This window comes from Lithobates pipiens, unplaced genomic scaffold (assembly GCF_037356315.1).
Source record: "Lithobates pipiens isolate NorthernLeopardFrog02 unplaced genomic scaffold, aLitPip1_a1.2 Scaffold_19, whole genome shotgun sequence".
Lineage (NCBI taxonomy): Eukaryota > Metazoa > Chordata > Amphibia > Anura > Ranidae > Lithobates > Lithobates pipiens.
Window position 1 is genome coordinate 91,203,614 of NW_027507764.1, and position 19,140 is coordinate 91,222,753.

Below are 19,140 nucleotides of genomic sequence, written 5' to 3' on the forward strand. Positions count from 1 at the left end.
TTTAATAAATGCCTCACAAATGATGGGACCTATCAATAAATCTGACCCTTTACATGAATCAATATGCTCATCATCATTACCAAATCACATTTTTATTGCGTTATTTAAAAATGAAAAATAACTCTTGTTACCATGAATTTAAAAAATACGTACCCAAGCTACCTAAGATAAGGTCATGTGGTCTCTGGAACGTTATGGGCGCTTAATATCATTAGAGACCATGGAGAGTTTGTTGTCTTTAGCCAGGCTGACTTGGAGTCTTTGAGTGAGACCGCAGAAATAAGAGCACATATAATGAGAAACATGGCTGTTAACCATATACAGTATTTGCAAGCGTTAATAGGAAACAAGTGATGCAAATGACTAAGATTTGTGTGTGTGTGTTTTGCAGATGGAACAGACGCAAATGAAATCCTGGGGCCTGATGCTGATGACATTGGATGTACAGGTACTACTTTTTTTTTTTTTTAATGGCTCCTGTTGCACAAGAGCCTTTTAAACAAATAGTAAAAGAGCTATTACAGGTACTACTTTTAATGTTGCTGTTTTCAGTGTGCAACCCTCTAGAATGTTCATCCACAAGTGGGATTTCTTTTCTGGGTGTAGGATAGTCGATTGTTTCTGATATTTGTGAGTCTCTGGCCACATGATAAACACACATATTTGCCAACACACCAAGACTCCTCAAATGTCGTCCAAAGATTTTTATTGCATAATGATCACATCACAACAGAATATGCAATGTTTCGGAGCTTTGCAGGACCCTTTCGTCAAGCATAGGACATTGCATACCTGACGAAGGGGTCCTGCGAGGTTTTGAAAAGTTACACTCTCTCTTGTGATGTGATCACTCTGCAATAAAAATCTTTGGACAACCTTTGTGGATCCATGGTGTGTAGGTGAATATGTGTGTTTATCTGATTTTCCAGTAACCAGCTGGTAGTCGCTGCAGCACCCACTACAGATGAGCCTTGTTTCCAGGAACGTGTGAGAGGGGAATATAGACAAGTCTGGCCACAAGATGTCTATACCTCAGATCCCAACTCAGCCCTTCTGAATTGTCAGTTTTCTCTTTTTATCTATTTTATGTTAAAGCATGGGTCTCCTAAATATCTAAGGGTCAGTTTACTGTCCGTCAGACTTTGATGGGGCCAGACTGTGGCCAGCGTAAATAGAAAATGCCCTGGTGTCAATGGGAGTAAGCAAGCCCTCATCATTGGCATCGGTGGGAAGAATAATGCCCCATTGTTGGTGTCAAGCGCAGGAATAGTGTCCTGTCATTGGTGTCACTGGAAGGAATAGTGCCTTGTATCAGTGGGAGAAATAGCGCCCCAAGGGCATGATAAAAGTAAGCAATGGGCCACAGTTTGGAGACCACTGTGTTAAAATATTTCTAAAGCCAAATTTTTTTGGGATTATTTTGCAGAATGTTTAAAATTCTGATCAGGATTTTTATGACATCTGTGTCCCATTCAGGGGATTTCCCTTCACTTCTATATTTTGGAAGTAATAGGAAATTTCTTAGATAGTTGTTTCAGAATGTTTCTCCATTGAATATTTCCCCCTAATTGCTGTACAGGTAAAAACTCAACATTTCAAATTATCCCTTAGTTTTTGTCCCAGTGACCGTGGTCCCTGGGACAAATAGTGAAGGCAAGTCTGCCCAGTAGTAACAAATCTGAACCCCTCTTCTCTATCCAAAAAAAAAAGTTTTGACTTTAGATACACTTTAACCTCCCTAGCGGTGATCCCGAGTCTGGCTGGGGCTGGGATTTCAGTACCACCAGCGGTAACCCCGAGCCAGACTCGGGATCGCATCGCTGGATACAGGGAGAGGTTACTTACCTTGTCCCCTGGATCCAGCGATGTCCTCCAAGCTGTGTGTGTGAGCCGTCCTCCGCTCGATTCACACAGTGCCTGAGTGCCGCCGAGCTCCGTTCCCTGCGACGTTACGACGCACTGGAGCGGAGATCGTGGCAAATTAAAAAAAAAGAAAAAACACACAAAACATAAAAGAATTACACACCCCCTTTGTCCCTAGTGGTCTGTGCAGTGCCCTGCATGCACTTTTATATTATAAATACAGTTTTTTCTGCCTGGAATTTGGAGATTGCCCTTAGCAGCCAAAAACTGTCCCTTTATGTCAAAAGTAATTTTAGACCAACTAGAAAACAGCGATAATAAATTATAATCAATTGCAGAATTGAGCGATAGCGATTTGTGGAGAAATTCGTCATCAAACACTAAATCTAATGACAGCGACAATTCTGCAAATGAGCAAATTTCAGTGTTTTGGGATTTGATTACATCATTGAATAATTTTTATTATTATTTATTATCATTATTTATTATATTATAAACTTTATCATACCCGGGATGTCTGCTAGACTCTGGTTTGAACAGATTTAAGAGTTATTCCTAAGAATTGCAGGCCTACAATATAAAACGCCAAATTTCCATGCAAAATAATTGTACCGCTTTCAGCACCTAAAATCAGAACTAATCATACCGCCAGGGAGGTTAAAGAAGCCAGAGAAGTTAAACTGTCTAACTTACAGCAGGGAAAACCTGACATTATGGGAGTGGTTGGGGAGAACCATTGGAAAAACCCAAGACTTATTAGATGCCAGTAGCTGATTCAGACTCCCTAGTGCATACTCTGAAGTGAGCTTTGTCTGGACCTGCATCGTAGAAGGTGATGAGGCCTATATAAGGTAATTAGGTCATCTAGTGGTACACTTTAGGGTCTTGCATTCTTATGCCACGTACACACGATCAAATAATCTGGTGGAAAAGTCCAGCAAACTCAAGTCCGCCAAACAATCCCCCCGTGTGTAGCCTCCGGCATACTTTTTTGACCCGAAAGTACGGCGGACTTAGAATGCCGTGTTGCACTCCAATCTTCCCGCCGGACTCGCATTTCGGTGGACAATCCGGCCGTGTGTATGCCAGTCCGCCGTACTTTTGAAATGAGCGGACTTTTCCCGCCCGGAGAAAAGTCCGCTCATTTTGAACGGGTCTCCAGGTAGGCCGGGCCCGCGAAGGAGACGTCACTGGCCCCGCCGCCTGGTATGGACTTAAAGGGGAACCCCAACGCCGAAAAAAATCGGCGTGGGGGTTCCCCCCAAGTCCACAAAAGACCCTTGTCCGAGCACGCTACCTGGCCGGCCAGGAAAGGGGGGGGCGAGCGAGCGCCCCCCCCTCCTGAGCCGTACCAGGCCGCGTACCCTCAACATGGGGGGTGCCTTGGGGAAGGGGGGGCCGCGCGGCAATAAAGTATTTTATCTCGTGTGTTGTGTTTTTTTTGTACTTTTATTTTACAGGTGAATGGGTAGGGGTACATTGTACCCCATACTCATTCACATAGGGTGGGGGGCTGGTATCCAGGGGCCCCCTTATTAAAGGGGGCTTCCGGATTCCGATAAGCCCCCCGCCCGCAGACCCCGACAACCAACGGCCAGGGTTGTCGGGAAGAGGCCCTTGTCCTCATCAACATGGGGACAAGGTGCTTTGGGGTGGGGGGGCTGCGCGGCCCCCCCTTCCCCAAGGCACCCCCCATGTTGAGGGCACGCGGCCTGGTACGGCTCAGGAGGGGGGGCGCTCGCTCCATACCAGGCGGCGGGGCCAGCGACGTCTCCTTCGCGGGCCCCGCCTACCTGGAGACGCGCTCGAAATGAGCGGACTTTCCCCTGCGTGTGTGGGCGAGTCCGTTCATTTCAAAATTACCGCGGATAGTACGGCGGACTTAGTACGCCGTATTAGTCCGCTCAAAAAGTGCCGTGTGTGGGCAAGTAGCCCGTTCGGAAAGTACGTCGGACATACCGCTACGTGTGTACGCGGCTTTAGGCTTTATTGTGAAACTAAAAATTGTTAGATGCCATAAAAAATAACTAAAATAAAACATTTATAATGTAGCGGCATGGTCTTGCTAAAGCCCTTGCTCTGAGAAAACCCGTTCATTTGAAAAGCACAGCAGTAAACTTTTTGTGTTTTGGTGTTCCACTTGTTTAGGACTATGAAGCAAGCGGTGCACTCTTCAAATGAACGGAGTTAAAAAAAGAAAAAGCTGTTAGGAGAACATGTTCATATGACCTGATAAAGTTACGTGACCAGCATCTCCACCAATCACGGAGTTTGTAGTAACTTATCCCCTAAGTTTTCTCAGACTTGCATGACTTTACTTAGAGGCATACTGCAGTAAGAAAGCTTGACTAACCTGTGAAAATAAAACTAATTTTTATAGCCAAGTTCTTTCAATCCATCAGGTAAAGTCTAGACAGAGACAAAGAGGTCAAATGAACGTCACTTTGACTTTGCTGGAGAATTTATCAGACTGCCTTCTGATCCATCAGATCAGGGAGATTGCATTTAAGGGCCTTGCAATTGGAAGATGGGAACAGAGGTGGTCTTATCCACTGTTAACTATATCCATAATTTTGGGTGCCCTGCACCTTTTTGTAAGTAAGAACCATGTCTTCTGAGAAGGTATTGGTCTCTTCCTGCAAAATTTTGATAATGGTCACTTAATTCCTGGCATTTTCATCTTTATGACAAGTAAATGAGAAGAGAGTGTGACTTAAATGACATCATCATTTAAAATATTACAGTAACCTCTGGCTGGAGTGTTTTCAATTAGTCGGGATTCCTGTATGTAACAGCAATTTTCTAGCTTGCATCTGTGATTTATTGGCTGGTATTTCTGGATAACAGAGAATAAAATCTTGCAATGCAGTCACATGTACAAGTAGAATTCTTTGTTTTAGTAAAGCTAAACAATTATATATATACATCATATATATTGTATACAAGTTTTAACCTGGGTTAGAGAGCAAAGGAAGCATGACGTCTAAACAGTTCCAGCATGCAACCAAATGTAGCCTCACAGTTTAAAGTAGCATGGGAGATAATATTACCAACTTATAGTAAAATAAAATATTTTACTTGTACATCCATTTGTATGGCTATTCTTCTTCCTCAATGCATCTAAAAATTCTCATAACAAAAAGCCATAAATCCTAATTCATTTGCATTGTTTTAGAAGTTCATGATGAAGAATGTGATTCAGATGTTGAAAATGAGCAAAACCATGATCCAAATGTGGAAGAGTTCCTTCAACAGAGCGACACAGCAGTCATCTATCCAGAAGCTCCTGAGGATGACCAGAGGCAAGGCACACCGGAGGCCAGTGGTCATGATGAAAATGGTAACTATATGAAATAGATGGCGCGCTAACCTTTCTTATGCATGGAAAATTACAGTTGGAAAACAGCCCGGGCCTCTTATCAGAAACATCTGAAATTATCCATTACACATTTAGGTGATCAGTTGACAGTTGTGCAATTTGAAGAATCTTCCCAGATGTGTCTGGCTGAGTCTCATTTTGTACAAAGCACAAATGGGTCTTTCTGAAAGAAAATCTATACCTAGAAAAATAACTGGGCTGTCATTGGTTACATTGTTCTAAAAATGCTAGTTGCCTGGCTTTTTTAATGTTGAATAGAGTAGAGAAGTATTTGAATTTCTCTAAGGCTGCGTTCACACATCTGCAGGGGTCCGGTGCGTCCTCATTCACCTGATTTCAGGCCCAATTTTTGCTGAATTCGGACCGGAAACAGACCAGAAGACTCACAGAACTGTGCAATTTGCATCGGAGCCACCCTGGAGATGTGTGAACCGGCTCCATAGAAAGCCTATCACAAACTCCTAACATGCAAATTGGATACAGGGAAATCCACATCCAATTCGCAGTAGTGTGAACCCAGCCTAAAGTTTTTGTTGTAGTCTTTGTTCCCAGGGAGATTTATGGGTTGATTTACTAAAGGCAAATAGACTGTGCACTTTGCAAGTGCAGTTTCTCCATAGCCTGATACATGAGGCAAAGATTAATTTGCCAAAATTATACCCAATAACATGCAATGAAAATAAAAATAAAAACAGCATTTTAATGTGCATGTGATTGGATGATGGAAGTCAGCAGAGCCTCGGCTCATTTACTTAGCTCTGGAGCAACAGCTGTTGCAGTGTGCAACCGCACTTTTCAAAGTGCACAGTCTATTTGCCTTTAGTAAATCAGCCAAAAGACTAGTTCTCCTGTTGACCTTTGTCACTGGGACAAAAGATGATTGGAAATCCAACATTTTAAAGAGGTGACAGGAAATCTTCCAGTGGAGGAAACGTGTTCCAGTGACAACTGTGTAAGAGAGAGAATTCCTCTCACTTCCTCTTTTGTCTCTAGAACAGGAAGTAAAGGTTAATGTCCCCCGTGGGATAAAAATAACCTAAAAGGGCCTTTAAACCCTCCTTGCTCTGTCAAAAATGTAAAAATAAAGTTTTGAATATGTGTAGACTTCAAAGTAGAATGTAAAAATTTGCGATTTGCTATGATATACGGAATATCTTGTGCCTAAGCAGTACTGTACCCTGAAAGATTAATGCTTTGTATGGGACTCACGCTGAAAAATAGCTGTGTACTTTCTGACTTGAGTGTGTCTGTGCATTGCGAACGCATTGGAATCACACAGGAAGGCAGATGAAGTCGCACTGCCTGTGATCCTTCAAATCACACTACAAGCGTCGTTGAAATCACAGCACATCAGTGTAAACCTAGCCCTAGGGGATGCGGGGGAAGAGTTGGTGATGCAACTACATATCTGTGGGATGTGTTGGAAAAATAAGTCTGATCCATGGAGACCCCAAATTATAACCCACAGGATCTGCTACTGATGTCTTGGTGACAGATACCACAGTATTACTTCAGAGGTCTAGGGGTGTCCATGCCTTGATGGGTCAGGGCTATTTAGCAGCAAAAGAGGAGCCTACTCAATACTAGGTGGGTGGTCATAAAGTTATGGCTGATCAATACATATGCATGTTTTGGAACAATGAACCAAATACTGGAGCCAGAGGGAAAAGTGTGACATAATGGACCCCTTATTTTAAGGATTACTTTTAAGGTCATAAGAAGGAAAATAATATATAATAGAGGAGTATCTTAATGAGACACAATTTACTGGGATAGGGACAATTGTAGACACGCACCCACACTCACTCAGGCTAAACTAGATGGACTGGTGTCTTTATTCAACCTTACTATGTATAAAATCTAGGCACAGTAGACAGCGGTTTTGGTTTATCTTGCAATATTTATGAACATAGAGGACGGTGCTGGGACTTCTTTGCTTCACACTGCTACAGAAGACTAAGGGGTTTATTTACTAAAGCCAGAGAGGACAAAACTAGTCACAATTCTGCAGAGAAACCAATCAGCTTCTAACCTCAGTTTTTTTAAGCGCTTCAGTCCCGTAAGATTTAGCTGCTGAATGACCAGGCCATTTTTTACGATTCGGCACTGCATCGCTTTAACTGACAAGTGCGCGGTCGTGCAACGCTGCACCTAAACAAAATTGACATCCTTTTATCCCCACAAATAGAGCGACAGTTTTGAAAAAAAACACAATGGGGGTTATTTACTAAAGGCAAATCCACTTTGCACTGCAAGGAAAATAAAAAACAGCATTTTAGCTTGCACATGATTGGATGATAACGTCAGCAGAGCTTCCACTCATTTCAGATCTACCCCTTAGATGTAGAGTGACTGCACTTCCAAGTGCACTTTTATTGCACTTCCAAGTGCACTTGCAGTGCAAAGTGGATTTGCCTTTCGTAAATAAACCCCAATATTTTGTACTTTTTGCTATAATAACTATCCCCATTTATTTTTTTTATTTTTTAAAAAGCAAATTTTTTCCTCAGTTTAGGCTAATATGTATTCTTCTGCATATTTTTGGTAATAAAAATCAAAATAAGCGTATATTGATTGGTTTGCGCAAAAGTCATAGCATCTACAAAATAGGGGATAGATTTATAGTTTTTTATTATTATTATTTTTTTTTTACTAGTAATGGCGGCAATGTGCGATTTTTATCGTGACTGCGACATTATGGCGGACACATTAGACAATTTTGACACATTTTTGGGACCATTGGCATTCATACAGCGATCAGTGCTATAAAAATTTAAAAATGTCACTGGCAGGGAAGGGGTTAACACTAGGGGGCAATCAAGGGGTCAACTGTGTTCCCTCTCTTTGTTCTAACTGAAGGGGGGGTGAGACCATCTAGGGGAGATGACAGATCGCTGTTCATACTTTGTATGAACAGCCGATTGGTCTCTTCACCCCTCAAAGAACTGGGATCTGTGTGTTTACACACACAGGTCCCGGTTCTTGTGTATCAAGAGCGATCGCGGGAGCCCGCCGGGCACTCCTGTCGGCGCAGGGGGCACGCACGCCCCTAGTGGCCATAGGGTGAAGCGAAGTAACATAACGTCGTTTCGTCCAGCCGTGCCATTCTCCGGCAGTAAAACTGCAGCGGCTGGTCGGCAAGTGGTTAATTAAGCTTTAGCAATAAAACCTGAAATCTGATTGGTTTCTCTGCAGAATTGAGACTAATTTTGCCCTCTCTAGCTTTAGTAAATAAACCCCTAACTCTCAGAATGTGCACATTTATATTGACCCTGTTTTCTTTTAATCAGAGCTCTCCAGGTGAAGGCAACAGGTACTAAACATTCAGCTGACATGAAAATAAAGTATTGTTACAGATAAAAATAATTCCACATAGGTAGTGCCTGCTGTAAATTGTGTCTTGTAGCAAAGATTACATTGTGAAAAAAAAAAATCCTGTGAATTACAGACGGTGTATGATGGGGGAGAGATTACTTTGAAGAAGAGATATAACACCTCACCTCTGTTATCAAATCTCACTCTCTATTCCGGAGGTCAGATTGGCAATATAAATGTGTGACTTCTACAGACGTTAGACTCTGGGAAACTGTACACCATCTCTTATGTCTGCAGACAGAGAAAATTAAAGGTTTTTTTTTTTCTGCAGACTTTCAAAATATGACCTGTGCTTAAAAATTCAGGAAGGCAGCACATTTATTATATATCTTTGCTGCGCAGGTGGATAGATCATCTTGTAAATGGAAAAAGATTGCGGCTGAATATATAGAGCAAAGTGCAGTAACCCATAGCAACCAATCAACACTCATATTTCAGTGATTGGGCTTCATTGTACACATTCTGTGCTCATTGCTTAGAGCTGTTGCCCAATGGATATGCTCTGCCACTTAAGGCCAGGTTTACATTCTGTATGTGCGGCTGCTGTTTGTAGTATGGGGTCCAGCGCATTCCTGTTGACTGGTTCAGGTGCAAATCGGGTCCACATTTTTGCCTAAATTCGCATCTGAAACAGACCCTAACATGCACAGGACCCTTTTGGAATGCGGATCACAGCCGCCCAAATCTGAGTGAACTGGCTCCATTGAGAGCTGGTCACACTCACATGTAATGTGAATTGGATGCGAGGAAAACCACATCCAATTCGCACATGTGTGAACCCCGGCCTTAGTCTTGACAGGGGAATTCTTTCAATTGGTTTATCCTGCCATTAGTATTACTTCTTCAGTTATTCATCTAGGATGCTGATTACACATCCGTACCCTCTTAAAGAAAATTCAGCAAATCTAAATATAAAATACCATAATGCAAATATGGGGAAATAAGGCTCGGTTCACACAGGGGCAACACGACTCTTGGACGCGACTTGGACACGACTTTACAACACTAATTTAAGTCGCCCCAGGCCAGGCGACTTGCCGTGGCCAATCAGAGAATGAGCTCTCAGGGGGGAACTCCTTTTGAGAGCTGATAATTCTCTGAGAGTCGCCTCCGTATAGACGGAGATCCAACTTGGAGGCGACCTCCATTGAAATCAATGGGTACCAGTCGCCTACAAGTCGGATTGAAGTAGTACAGGAACCTTTTCTGAAGTTGGAGCGACTTCAGTAGTGTGCATTAAGACAGCTCTCATTCACTTACATTGATTTCTACATGTTGTGCGACCTGAGGTGACTTGGGGCGACTTGAAGTCAGATCTGAGTCGCCCCTGTGTGAACCGGCTCTAAGAAGTGACACTGCAATAAGCACATCATGACTTTCAGACATACTTCATTATGACAGCTCAAAATGTGATCTTATACAAAATCAGCTATGGTTTCACTTCAAGGCGGAATTAAACTCTTTTTTTTTTAATGGGCCCCCAGGAGTTGTTAGACATAATATGCTAGTATGCGGAGCATATTGGTACAATAGTGCAGACTTACCTATCAAACAATAACCCCAAAGCACTGCGCAGTCTGCACATCCACTGGTCATCGGTGCTTTCATCTACTCCTGGTCTTCCTTTCAGGTTTAGTCTGTTTGATTGGCCAGGCCACAATGATGTCACACCCGCCCATGTGCATTGACGTCATATCATCACAACAATGAGTAGTGTTGTAAATATACACTGAGCTGTATATGGAGTTGTTAGCCATAATGTTCTAGTATGCAGAGCATATTAGAATATTATTGTAGACTTACCTGTCAATTGATCCCCTCCAGTGTTGTGCTGTCAGCACCCCCACTGGTCATGGGAACTTCCATCTTCTCCCGGTCTTCCTTCCAGGTTCAGACTGTTTGGTCACTCGGCCAGGCCACGATGACGTCACACCCACCCATGTGCACCGAAGTCACATCATCACAACACAGAGCAGTGCCCTAAATGTATACTGAGCTGCATATGGAGTTGTTAGCCATAATCTGCTAGTATGGGGAGCATATTGTCATATTATTGTAGACTTAGCTGTCAAACAATCCCCTCCAGTGTTGCGCTGTCAGCACCCCCACTGGTCATGGGACTGGTCTCCCAGTTTTCCTTCCAGGTTCAGACTGTTCAGTCACTTGATTGGCCAGGCCATCCGATCCAACAGAAGCCGGCAGAATGTCAAGCTTCTGTCAAAGGGGTATGACCAAAGAATGTCTGCCTATCAGCATCTGATCACTGCTCTCAGGTGTGTTCTGCCGGGGGGGAGTCCCCTGTAAGCCCTTGTACACACTGAGATTCCGACGGAATGTGTCCGATCGGACCGTTTTGTCGGATATTCTGACTGTGTGTGGTCATCGGACTGTTTCCGTCGGAGTATGCAACGGATCAAGTTTTCCAACTTGTTGGTAAAATTTTCGGACAAAATGCTCCGATCGGACATACTCCGATCATGTGTAGCCTACTCCGACGGAAAAAGTGCCACGCATGCTCAGATCAAATTCCTACACCAAAGCTATTGGCTACTAGCCTGAACGTAGTCCCGTCGTAACGAAATAACGTAATCACGTCGGATTTTCCGACAACTTTGTCCGACCGTGTGTATACAACAGTTTCGGACAAAATCAGACGGATTTGGTGTTCGGAATCTCCGACCGTGTGTACAAGGGCTTAGAACACAATATCTCAGCAGGGGGGTCACGGTACTAACATTTGATTGTTAGTACAGAATCTCCTCCCGAGCTCTTTCATTTTTTTTTTCATTCAGCCTTCTGGCTTGAACAGAAAAAAACAACTGATAGAGTGTACTAGGTTTAGGCAGGCCATACATACCAACGGGTTGCATGAAAAAAAATGTGCCAATTTCCCCATCAACACACTCAGTGCTGATCAGGGAATCCTTCCCGCAACACTATTGTGTTTTGCCAGCGGTAAAAGCTCCCAGAACACAACAATCAGTGTTGCTGGCTATAGCTGGTGGCACTGATCGTTTGGGAAAAGCCCGACAGGCTGGTTGTACACAAGTTAACCGATAGATCAACTTGTGTACAACCAGCTAGCCCATACAAGGATTGAAATTTGGCTGGTTCAGCAGGAACTGGCCAAATTTTTACCCATGTATGCCTGGCTTTACTACCACATTCCCAATGTAGCAGTTTTGCAGTAGTTCAATATGGAGCTAACTCCATCCTTTGAAAAAAGGGTAATTTCACCCTTCATGGCACTGTAGAGTAAAATGTGGTTTGCTATTGATCAACCTTTAATAACTTATTACTGCAGGGGGTAAAATGAAGACTATTGTACTAAATTGTTTGTATTGTTTGTAATTGACTTCCAGATGCAGCTATGTCATAGCCTGATCTCTATTTGCAGGAACTCCAGACGCATTCTCCCAGCTCCTGACATGTCCGTATTGTGACAGGGGATACAAACGTTACACTTCCTTGAAGGAACACATCAAATACCGGCATGAAAAGAATGAAGACAACTTTAGTTGCTCTATGTGCAGCTACACGTTTGCCTACAGAACCCAGCTGGACCGTCACATGACATCCCACAAGTCAGGAAAAGATCAAGTAAGTGGAAGAAGGCTTTAGGTGGACAGCACTGCCTCACATCCTTCCCTTCCTGTTTATTTCTACACCTGCAGCTCCGATGAAGCTCAACCTGTTCCAAACCGAGTTTGGCTGCATTTTCCTTCTGAAGTTACGGAATATCATTTTATGGTAGAATTCCTGCATTTCTTTTTTTCTCTTTATGTAAAATGGATGCATTACTGCAACACAGTCTGTGCAATGTGACTTAAATGTTTTAATTTCTCCTCAGCATGACTTACTGGATAGGTAGATCCAAACCTGGAAAGACTCAACTTTTTATATTGCAATGCAACCTCCACTGTGCTGTCAGTCACCAGGATGCAGTGGTGCGGGTGGGGACGAGACATATATTATGTAGTACACATTCGTTTCAAGGGTGTCAGGTTGGGGATTTATCTGTTTCTCAGTTTACTGATTTCAGCTTGCTTCATTTTACAACTACATTCTGATTTTTAAGGGACTTACAACTCAAAGAAAACATCTATTGATATGAATTCAGACACTATGGGGTTGACTTACTAAAGGCAAATCCACACTGCACTGCAAGTGCACTTGAAAGTGCGGTCACTGTAAGACTACTTTCACACTGGGGCACTTTGAACGCACTATAGGGCTAAAAATAGTGCCTGAAAAGCGCCCTGAAAGAGTCGCTCAATTCACTCCAGTGTGAAAGCCCCGAGGGCTTTCACACTGGAGTGGTGCGCTTACAAGATGGTCAAAAAAGTCCTGCAAGCCGCATCTTTGCAGCGCTATGGGAGCGGTGTATTCATCACTCCTAAAGCACCCCTTCCCACTGAAAACATTGGGGCAGTGCTGCAAACCCGCCGGCAAAGCGCCGATGCAGCGACACTTTGCTGGCGGTTTTGACCCTCTTTCGGCCGCTAGCGGGGGTTAAAACCAACCCACTAGTGGCCAAATAAAGCGGTAAAGCAACGCTAAATTTAGTGCCGGCGCCCGCCCACCCCAGTGTGAAAGTAGCCTAAATCTGAGGGGAAGATCTGCTGATTTTATCATCCAGTCATGTACAAGCAAAAATTCTGTTTTTTATTTTCCTTGCATGTCCCCCTCAGATCTACAGTGACTGCACTTTCAAGTGAACTTACAGTGCAATTTCACGTGTATTTTGCACTTGTAGTACAAAGTGGATTTGCCTTTAGTAAATCAACCCCTATATACGGTAGAGTAACATTTATGTCACCTAGCTGTGCAGCCTATGGGGGTTATTTACTAAAGGCAAATCCACTTTGCACTACAAGTGCAAATTGCACTTGAAAGTGCACTGAAAGTGCACTTGGACGTGCAGCCGCTGTAGTTCCGGGGGGGACATGCAAGGAAAATAAAAAACAGCATTTCAGCTTGCACATGATTGGATTTCAGGTGCAATTTCAAGTGCACTTTGCACTTGTAGTTTGCACTTGTAGTGCAAAGTGGACTTGCCTTTCGTAAATAATCCCCTATGTGTTAGCTGCAATGTTAAGCAGAAGCAGGCAAAAAAAAAGTTGATATTATTCTATGGCAGTGGTTTCCAAACTGTGGCCTGCGGGCCAAATAAAGGATTGAGGCACTATTCCTACCACTGATACGAGGCACTATTTCTCTGACACCAAGGATTAGGCACCCTTCCTTCCACTGACTGCAAAAATGGGACACTTCTTCCCACTGACCCTAACAATGGGGCATATTTACTCCCACTGATGTAAATAACGGAACACTATTCCACCCACTTTCACCAACGATGAGTCACTATTCCTCCCACTGACACCAACAATGGGGCACTATTCCTCCCACTTTCACCAATAATGAGTCACTATTCCTCCCACTGACACCAACAGTGGGGCACTATTCCTCCCACTGACACCAACGATGGGGCACTATTCCTCCCACTGACACCAACAATGTGGCACTATTCCTCCAACTGACACCAACAATAGGGCACTATTCCTCCCACTAATGCCAATGATGGGACATAACTAACTCCTATCACTTTCCTTGTCTGATGTGGCTGAGAAAGAAGCTAATCAGCCTCATTGGAGGACGAGGAGACTCACGGATCTAATAGACCACCTCATGTTTCCTTTACCAGGATCATTACAATATTCTATCACATAGGGGGATATTGGATAAGTGTAAAAATGAATAATAAAACACAAAAACATTTATTTAAGCCCCCACCCTCCATGTACAGAGCAAAATTTCTAGGGCTTGCACTCTACAACTGATAACTTCTAAAGGCTTTTAAAGTGTCGCTCAAAAACAATTTTGGGGACAGAAGTTTGTCACCATTTCCAGGCACATGCAATTATAAGGCTTGACATGTTGTGTATCTATTTATTCATCATATCTTTAAATGATACCGAAAAAATGGATAATGTATTGTTATTGTGCCCTAAAATTAACTTTTGTGTGTATTTTGCTAAAAAATATGCATTTGATAAAAATGTGCGATAATACTGGGTGGCATAAAAATTGTAACTACTCTCATTTTATTCTCCAGGGTCTCTGCTTTCAGAAAATATATAATGTTTTGGGGGTTTTAACTACACGTCAGGCCTAAAATGTGCTTTATAACATATATGCAAAACCTGAAAATGTGGTTCTAATAGAAAAGTAGCTAAATAGAAGGCAGCAAAATGTCCTTGTCCTGGGTGCTGCATTATATGTGATGAGCTGTAATGCAAAACCTTCCTCTGCTTACTGTATGTGTTTTTGATGTATTGGAGAAGGGGTCAATTAGTACAGACAGTGTCAACGTGATGATACATGGGGCACGGGGAATTAAATAATAGGAATGCAAAACAACTAAAACTTTTTCTCCTTCTAATTTAGGTCAGAATATACGCAGTTTTTTTGAGTACTGTACCCAGTCAGAATGCTATCTTCCTCTTGCGATATAGTTATGAATTTTCCTCTCTTACAGAGGCATGTAACACAGTCTGGTGGAAACAGAAAATTCAAATGCACTGAATGTGGAAAAGCTTTCAAATACAAACACCATCTAAAGGAACATCTACGGATTCACAGTGGTAAGTCCTTTGATAACACATTTTCTTCCATGCTGCCTGGAGATATTTGACTTTCTTTCTGTAAAAACTTTCTTTAAAAGCATTTTAAAGTTTGAACATATCTATGCACCTCTAATTTTGGAGGACATAATGTTGAAGAAAAGGAAGTAAGGTGATGGTGACACCACCCTTATTATTTTTTTCCCCGCTATGAAGATTTTAGTTAATTGATAGGGAATATTTTAAAGTGAATCTGTGCTTTGCCTATGCAGAATAAAGCAGCCGATTCACTTTATTGCCAGCCCCCACCAGATGTACATACTTACCTTTCATTCGCTACCCCACTGCTCATTTTGGTCGCAGAGAGCAATGAGAGGGTGGCCTGTGTAAAGTGTGGTTTGGAGCAAGTATAGGAGAAAGTGCTTCTGCAGCGGACTCCACCTGTGAATATGGACCCCCATACATGTCTTACATGCTTGATTCAAATTTGTGAGTAGCCATTTGGCCACATTTTATTTCAGCATCATTAAAAACTGTCTTTACATACTGCACTTAGATTGGCGCACCTTGTCTCTTTCTCCATTTGTTTTACAGTTATTGCTCCTACTCCCAAGGGAGCTGCTGCTGGTGAAAAGTAATTTTAATCTAATTCCCCATTTTTCATTCGAACTTATTTCTAAAAACATTTTATATCAACATCAGATATTCATCCAATTTATTTTAACTTTATTTTAAGCTGCTATAATGTATGCTTAGTCTTTGCGCCATTATTTCCCTTTTCTGTTGGAGCAAGTATAGAGCCTAGGGCTCTCCCAACTCCCATTTGGCCAAGCACCAGTGCTGTAATGTGGGCATGAGTCACATGCTCCCTCATACCTAGAAATAGAGGGGTTTATCCATTCCTTGTGCCAAACAGTGGTAGGATAATATAGGCAGGGTACATATATGCTGCTGGCAGGGCTCACTTTATTCTTAACCTGTTGCTTTGCCCTAAGCTCCACCACCATTTTAAGAATCTTCCAGACTGTGCACCAGTTAGGCCTCCACACCTGTAATATTAAAGTATATCTAAACCCAAGAACAAACATTGATAACATTGCAGCTTACCAGTCTTTAGATGTGGTTACAGCCTTTGTTTTCTTTTTTCCCCACACCTTTTTACCTGGAAATTCTTCCAATAACTCAATCCCTGTCCTAGTGTGACAACGGTACTGAGAAATGTTGTCAGCTAAGAACAGGGAGTGTGTTAAGACTACATAACACTGTTAGGACTACATAACACCTCCCTCTCAATGGGAGCCAAACCCATAAAAATGAATAATAGCCATTTTCTTAGCTATTAGGCTAGGGATTCTCAAACAAACATGATAGGGGGATGGGCACTGACCTGGAGAACATATACTAAAGCAATTTAGCAACCACTACTTCACCCGGCACATTCACTTCACTGGCCGAGGGTTCCTTAGCAACCTTTGATAGCAGGAAGCTTATGTTCGTCCATGCCGAATATCGGGTCTGAACTTTCATTTGGACCGAATACTCAGCTCATCCCTAGTCATTATTATACTTCAAACCTGTGGTTTCCCCTATCTGGGCATTACAGAACACTATTTGAAGTAATTCATCAGGTTTGCTGACATACTTGACTTTTGTGTTTCATTTTATAGGAGAGAAGCCATATGAATGCCCAAACTGCAAGAAGAGATTTTCCCATTCTGGTTCCTATAGTTCCCATATAAGCAGTAAAAAATGTATTGGCGTAATTCCGGTCAATGGACGTGCACGTTCCGGTTTGAAGACCCCCCAGTGCTCCTCCCCCTCCCTGTCTGCATCCCCTGGCAGTCCTGTACGGCCATCAATTCGACAAAAGATCGAGAACAAGCCTTTACAGGAGCAACTTCCAATAAACCAAATTAAAACGGAACCTGTGGATTATGAAATTAAACCTATTGTGGTTGCGTCAGGAATCAACTGTTCTGCCCCTTTGCCAAATGGGGTGTTTAGTGGTGTTAACCCTCTCCAGGCAACCAGTTCTCCTCAGGGTGTAGTACAAGCTGTTGTTCTACCAACTATGGGCCTGGTATCACCTATTAGTATTAACCTTAGTGACATTCAAAATGTTCTTAAGATGGCTGTTGATGGGAATGTAATCAGACAAGTGTTAGAAAATAACCACGCCAATCTTACATCCAAAGAACAAGGGACTATTACTTCTGCAACCATACAGCAAGCGGGTCATTCTGTAATTTCAGCTTTTAGTCTTCCTTTGGTTGATCAAGATGGGACAACCAAAATAATCATCAATTACAGCTTAGAGCAGCCAAGCCAGCTTCCAGTTGTTCCACAGAACCTAAAAAAAGAAGTCCCAGCAGAAGTCTGCAAGACTGAAAAATTACCTGAAGATCTAACTATTAAAACTGAGAAGGATACAAAGTTTACAGAGGAGAGCACTTGCACGCTGTGTGAAGATCAGCCATCAGACTCCAATGCACTTCAAGAACCTAAGCACTATGATCAGAAAAGCAGTACTCCACTTCCTGAAAGTAGCAAGGCTGAATCCATAAAGTCTGAGTCTTCATCAGTGGAAACCACAGATGGAAACCTTACACCTAGTCAACCACCATTAAAAAACCTTCTATCACTTCTGAAAGCCTACTATGCTCTGAATGCACAGCCAAGTGCTGCAGAACTTTCTAAAATTGCTGATTCAGTAAACCTACCACAGGACGTGGTAAGAAAATGGTTTGAAAAAATGCAAAATGGAGAAATTTCTCTCCAATCTTCTAGGTCATCTTCACCAAAAGCTGATCAGGATGGTATCTTACCAGAGAAGAATACTGAACTGCAAGAAGACAGTAATGTTCAGAATGACGAGAATGATTTGCAGAACCCCCCAAACGATGACCCCTCCCAACCATTGGCTGCAAATGGTTCAGAGAGTGGCACAACCTCCCCATCACCACTAAACCTCTCTTCGCTGAAAAACTCAGATGGTGCAACAATATCCGACGAGGTACAAGGTGACCAAGAGCAGCAAATGGAACCTCTCGATTTATCTTTACCAAAGCAGCTTGGAAATGGGTTGGAGCGACCTTCCATAACTAGTGTTTACCAGAGCAGTGCTTATTCTGTTCAAGAAGAACCCTTGAACTTGTGTTGTGTTAAAAAAGAGCCAATGCAAGTGGACAATGTCCCAAAATCGGAGCCAGCTCTAATTATAAACCCAAGTGCCAATCCCATAAACATTGCTATTCCCACAGTCACTGCCCAGTTACCTACAATTGTTGCCATTACAGATCAGAATAGTGTTCCATGTCTTAGAGCACTAGCTGCCAACAAGCGGACTATCTTGATTCCCCAAGTGACATACACTTATGCCACAACTTCTACTGCAACAGTTTCAGAACCACAACAGAAGAGCCTTCAAGCTAATGGAAATCAGGTAATAAGAAATGCTCTTTGTGTTCTTTTACAGGAGAAAGTATGGAAATGTTTTATATTAAAAGCTGTTTGAAGCCTTGGTGCGCAGGACAAATCAAGGCCACACAATTTGCTTAAAGCTGAACTCTGGGCAGATAAGAAACACAGTTTATTATAGTTAGTGTGGTATTTAAAATATTAAATAGATTTTTTTGGCAAAAATAGACCAATGATGATCTACGGCATGACATATACTACTTACACAATTTTTTTTACCAACATTAACATATAGTCAAAGCCTAGCCTACGATGTTTCTCTGTTCTCTACTTCTATGAACACTTTCTTACGTTAATCTCTACTGTAATTACCTTGGTGCTCTAAATCAGTGGTTGCCAACCTTTCAGACCTCACAGACCACTAAACTCACAATTTGGAATCCTGCGGACCACTAACATGAAGTTTACATGCCTTATACTCAC

At 42.5% G+C, this 19,140-nt stretch overlaps 1 protein-coding gene across 2 annotated transcripts in view; it reads left to right on the plus strand.

The window, feature by feature from the left end:
* ZEB1 (zinc finger E-box binding homeobox 1) overlaps window positions 1–19,140 on the plus strand; it is a 195,148-nt gene that overhangs the window by 155,043 nt on the left and 20,965 nt on the right. Inside the window, exons 3-7 of one of the 2 annotated variants that reach the window (XM_077491065.1) lie at window positions 392–448; window positions 5,039–5,203; window positions 12,015–12,217; window positions 15,156–15,261; window positions 16,908–18,682. In XM_077491065.1, the coding sequence (XP_077347191.1) occupies window positions 392–448; window positions 5,039–5,203; window positions 12,015–12,217; window positions 15,156–15,261; window positions 16,908–18,682 (2,306 nt within the window). The remainder of the gene's footprint in view (window positions 1–391; window positions 449–5,038; window positions 5,204–12,014; window positions 12,218–15,155; window positions 15,262–16,907; window positions 18,683–19,140) is intronic. The other variant, XM_077491066.1, reaches the window with a different exon arrangement.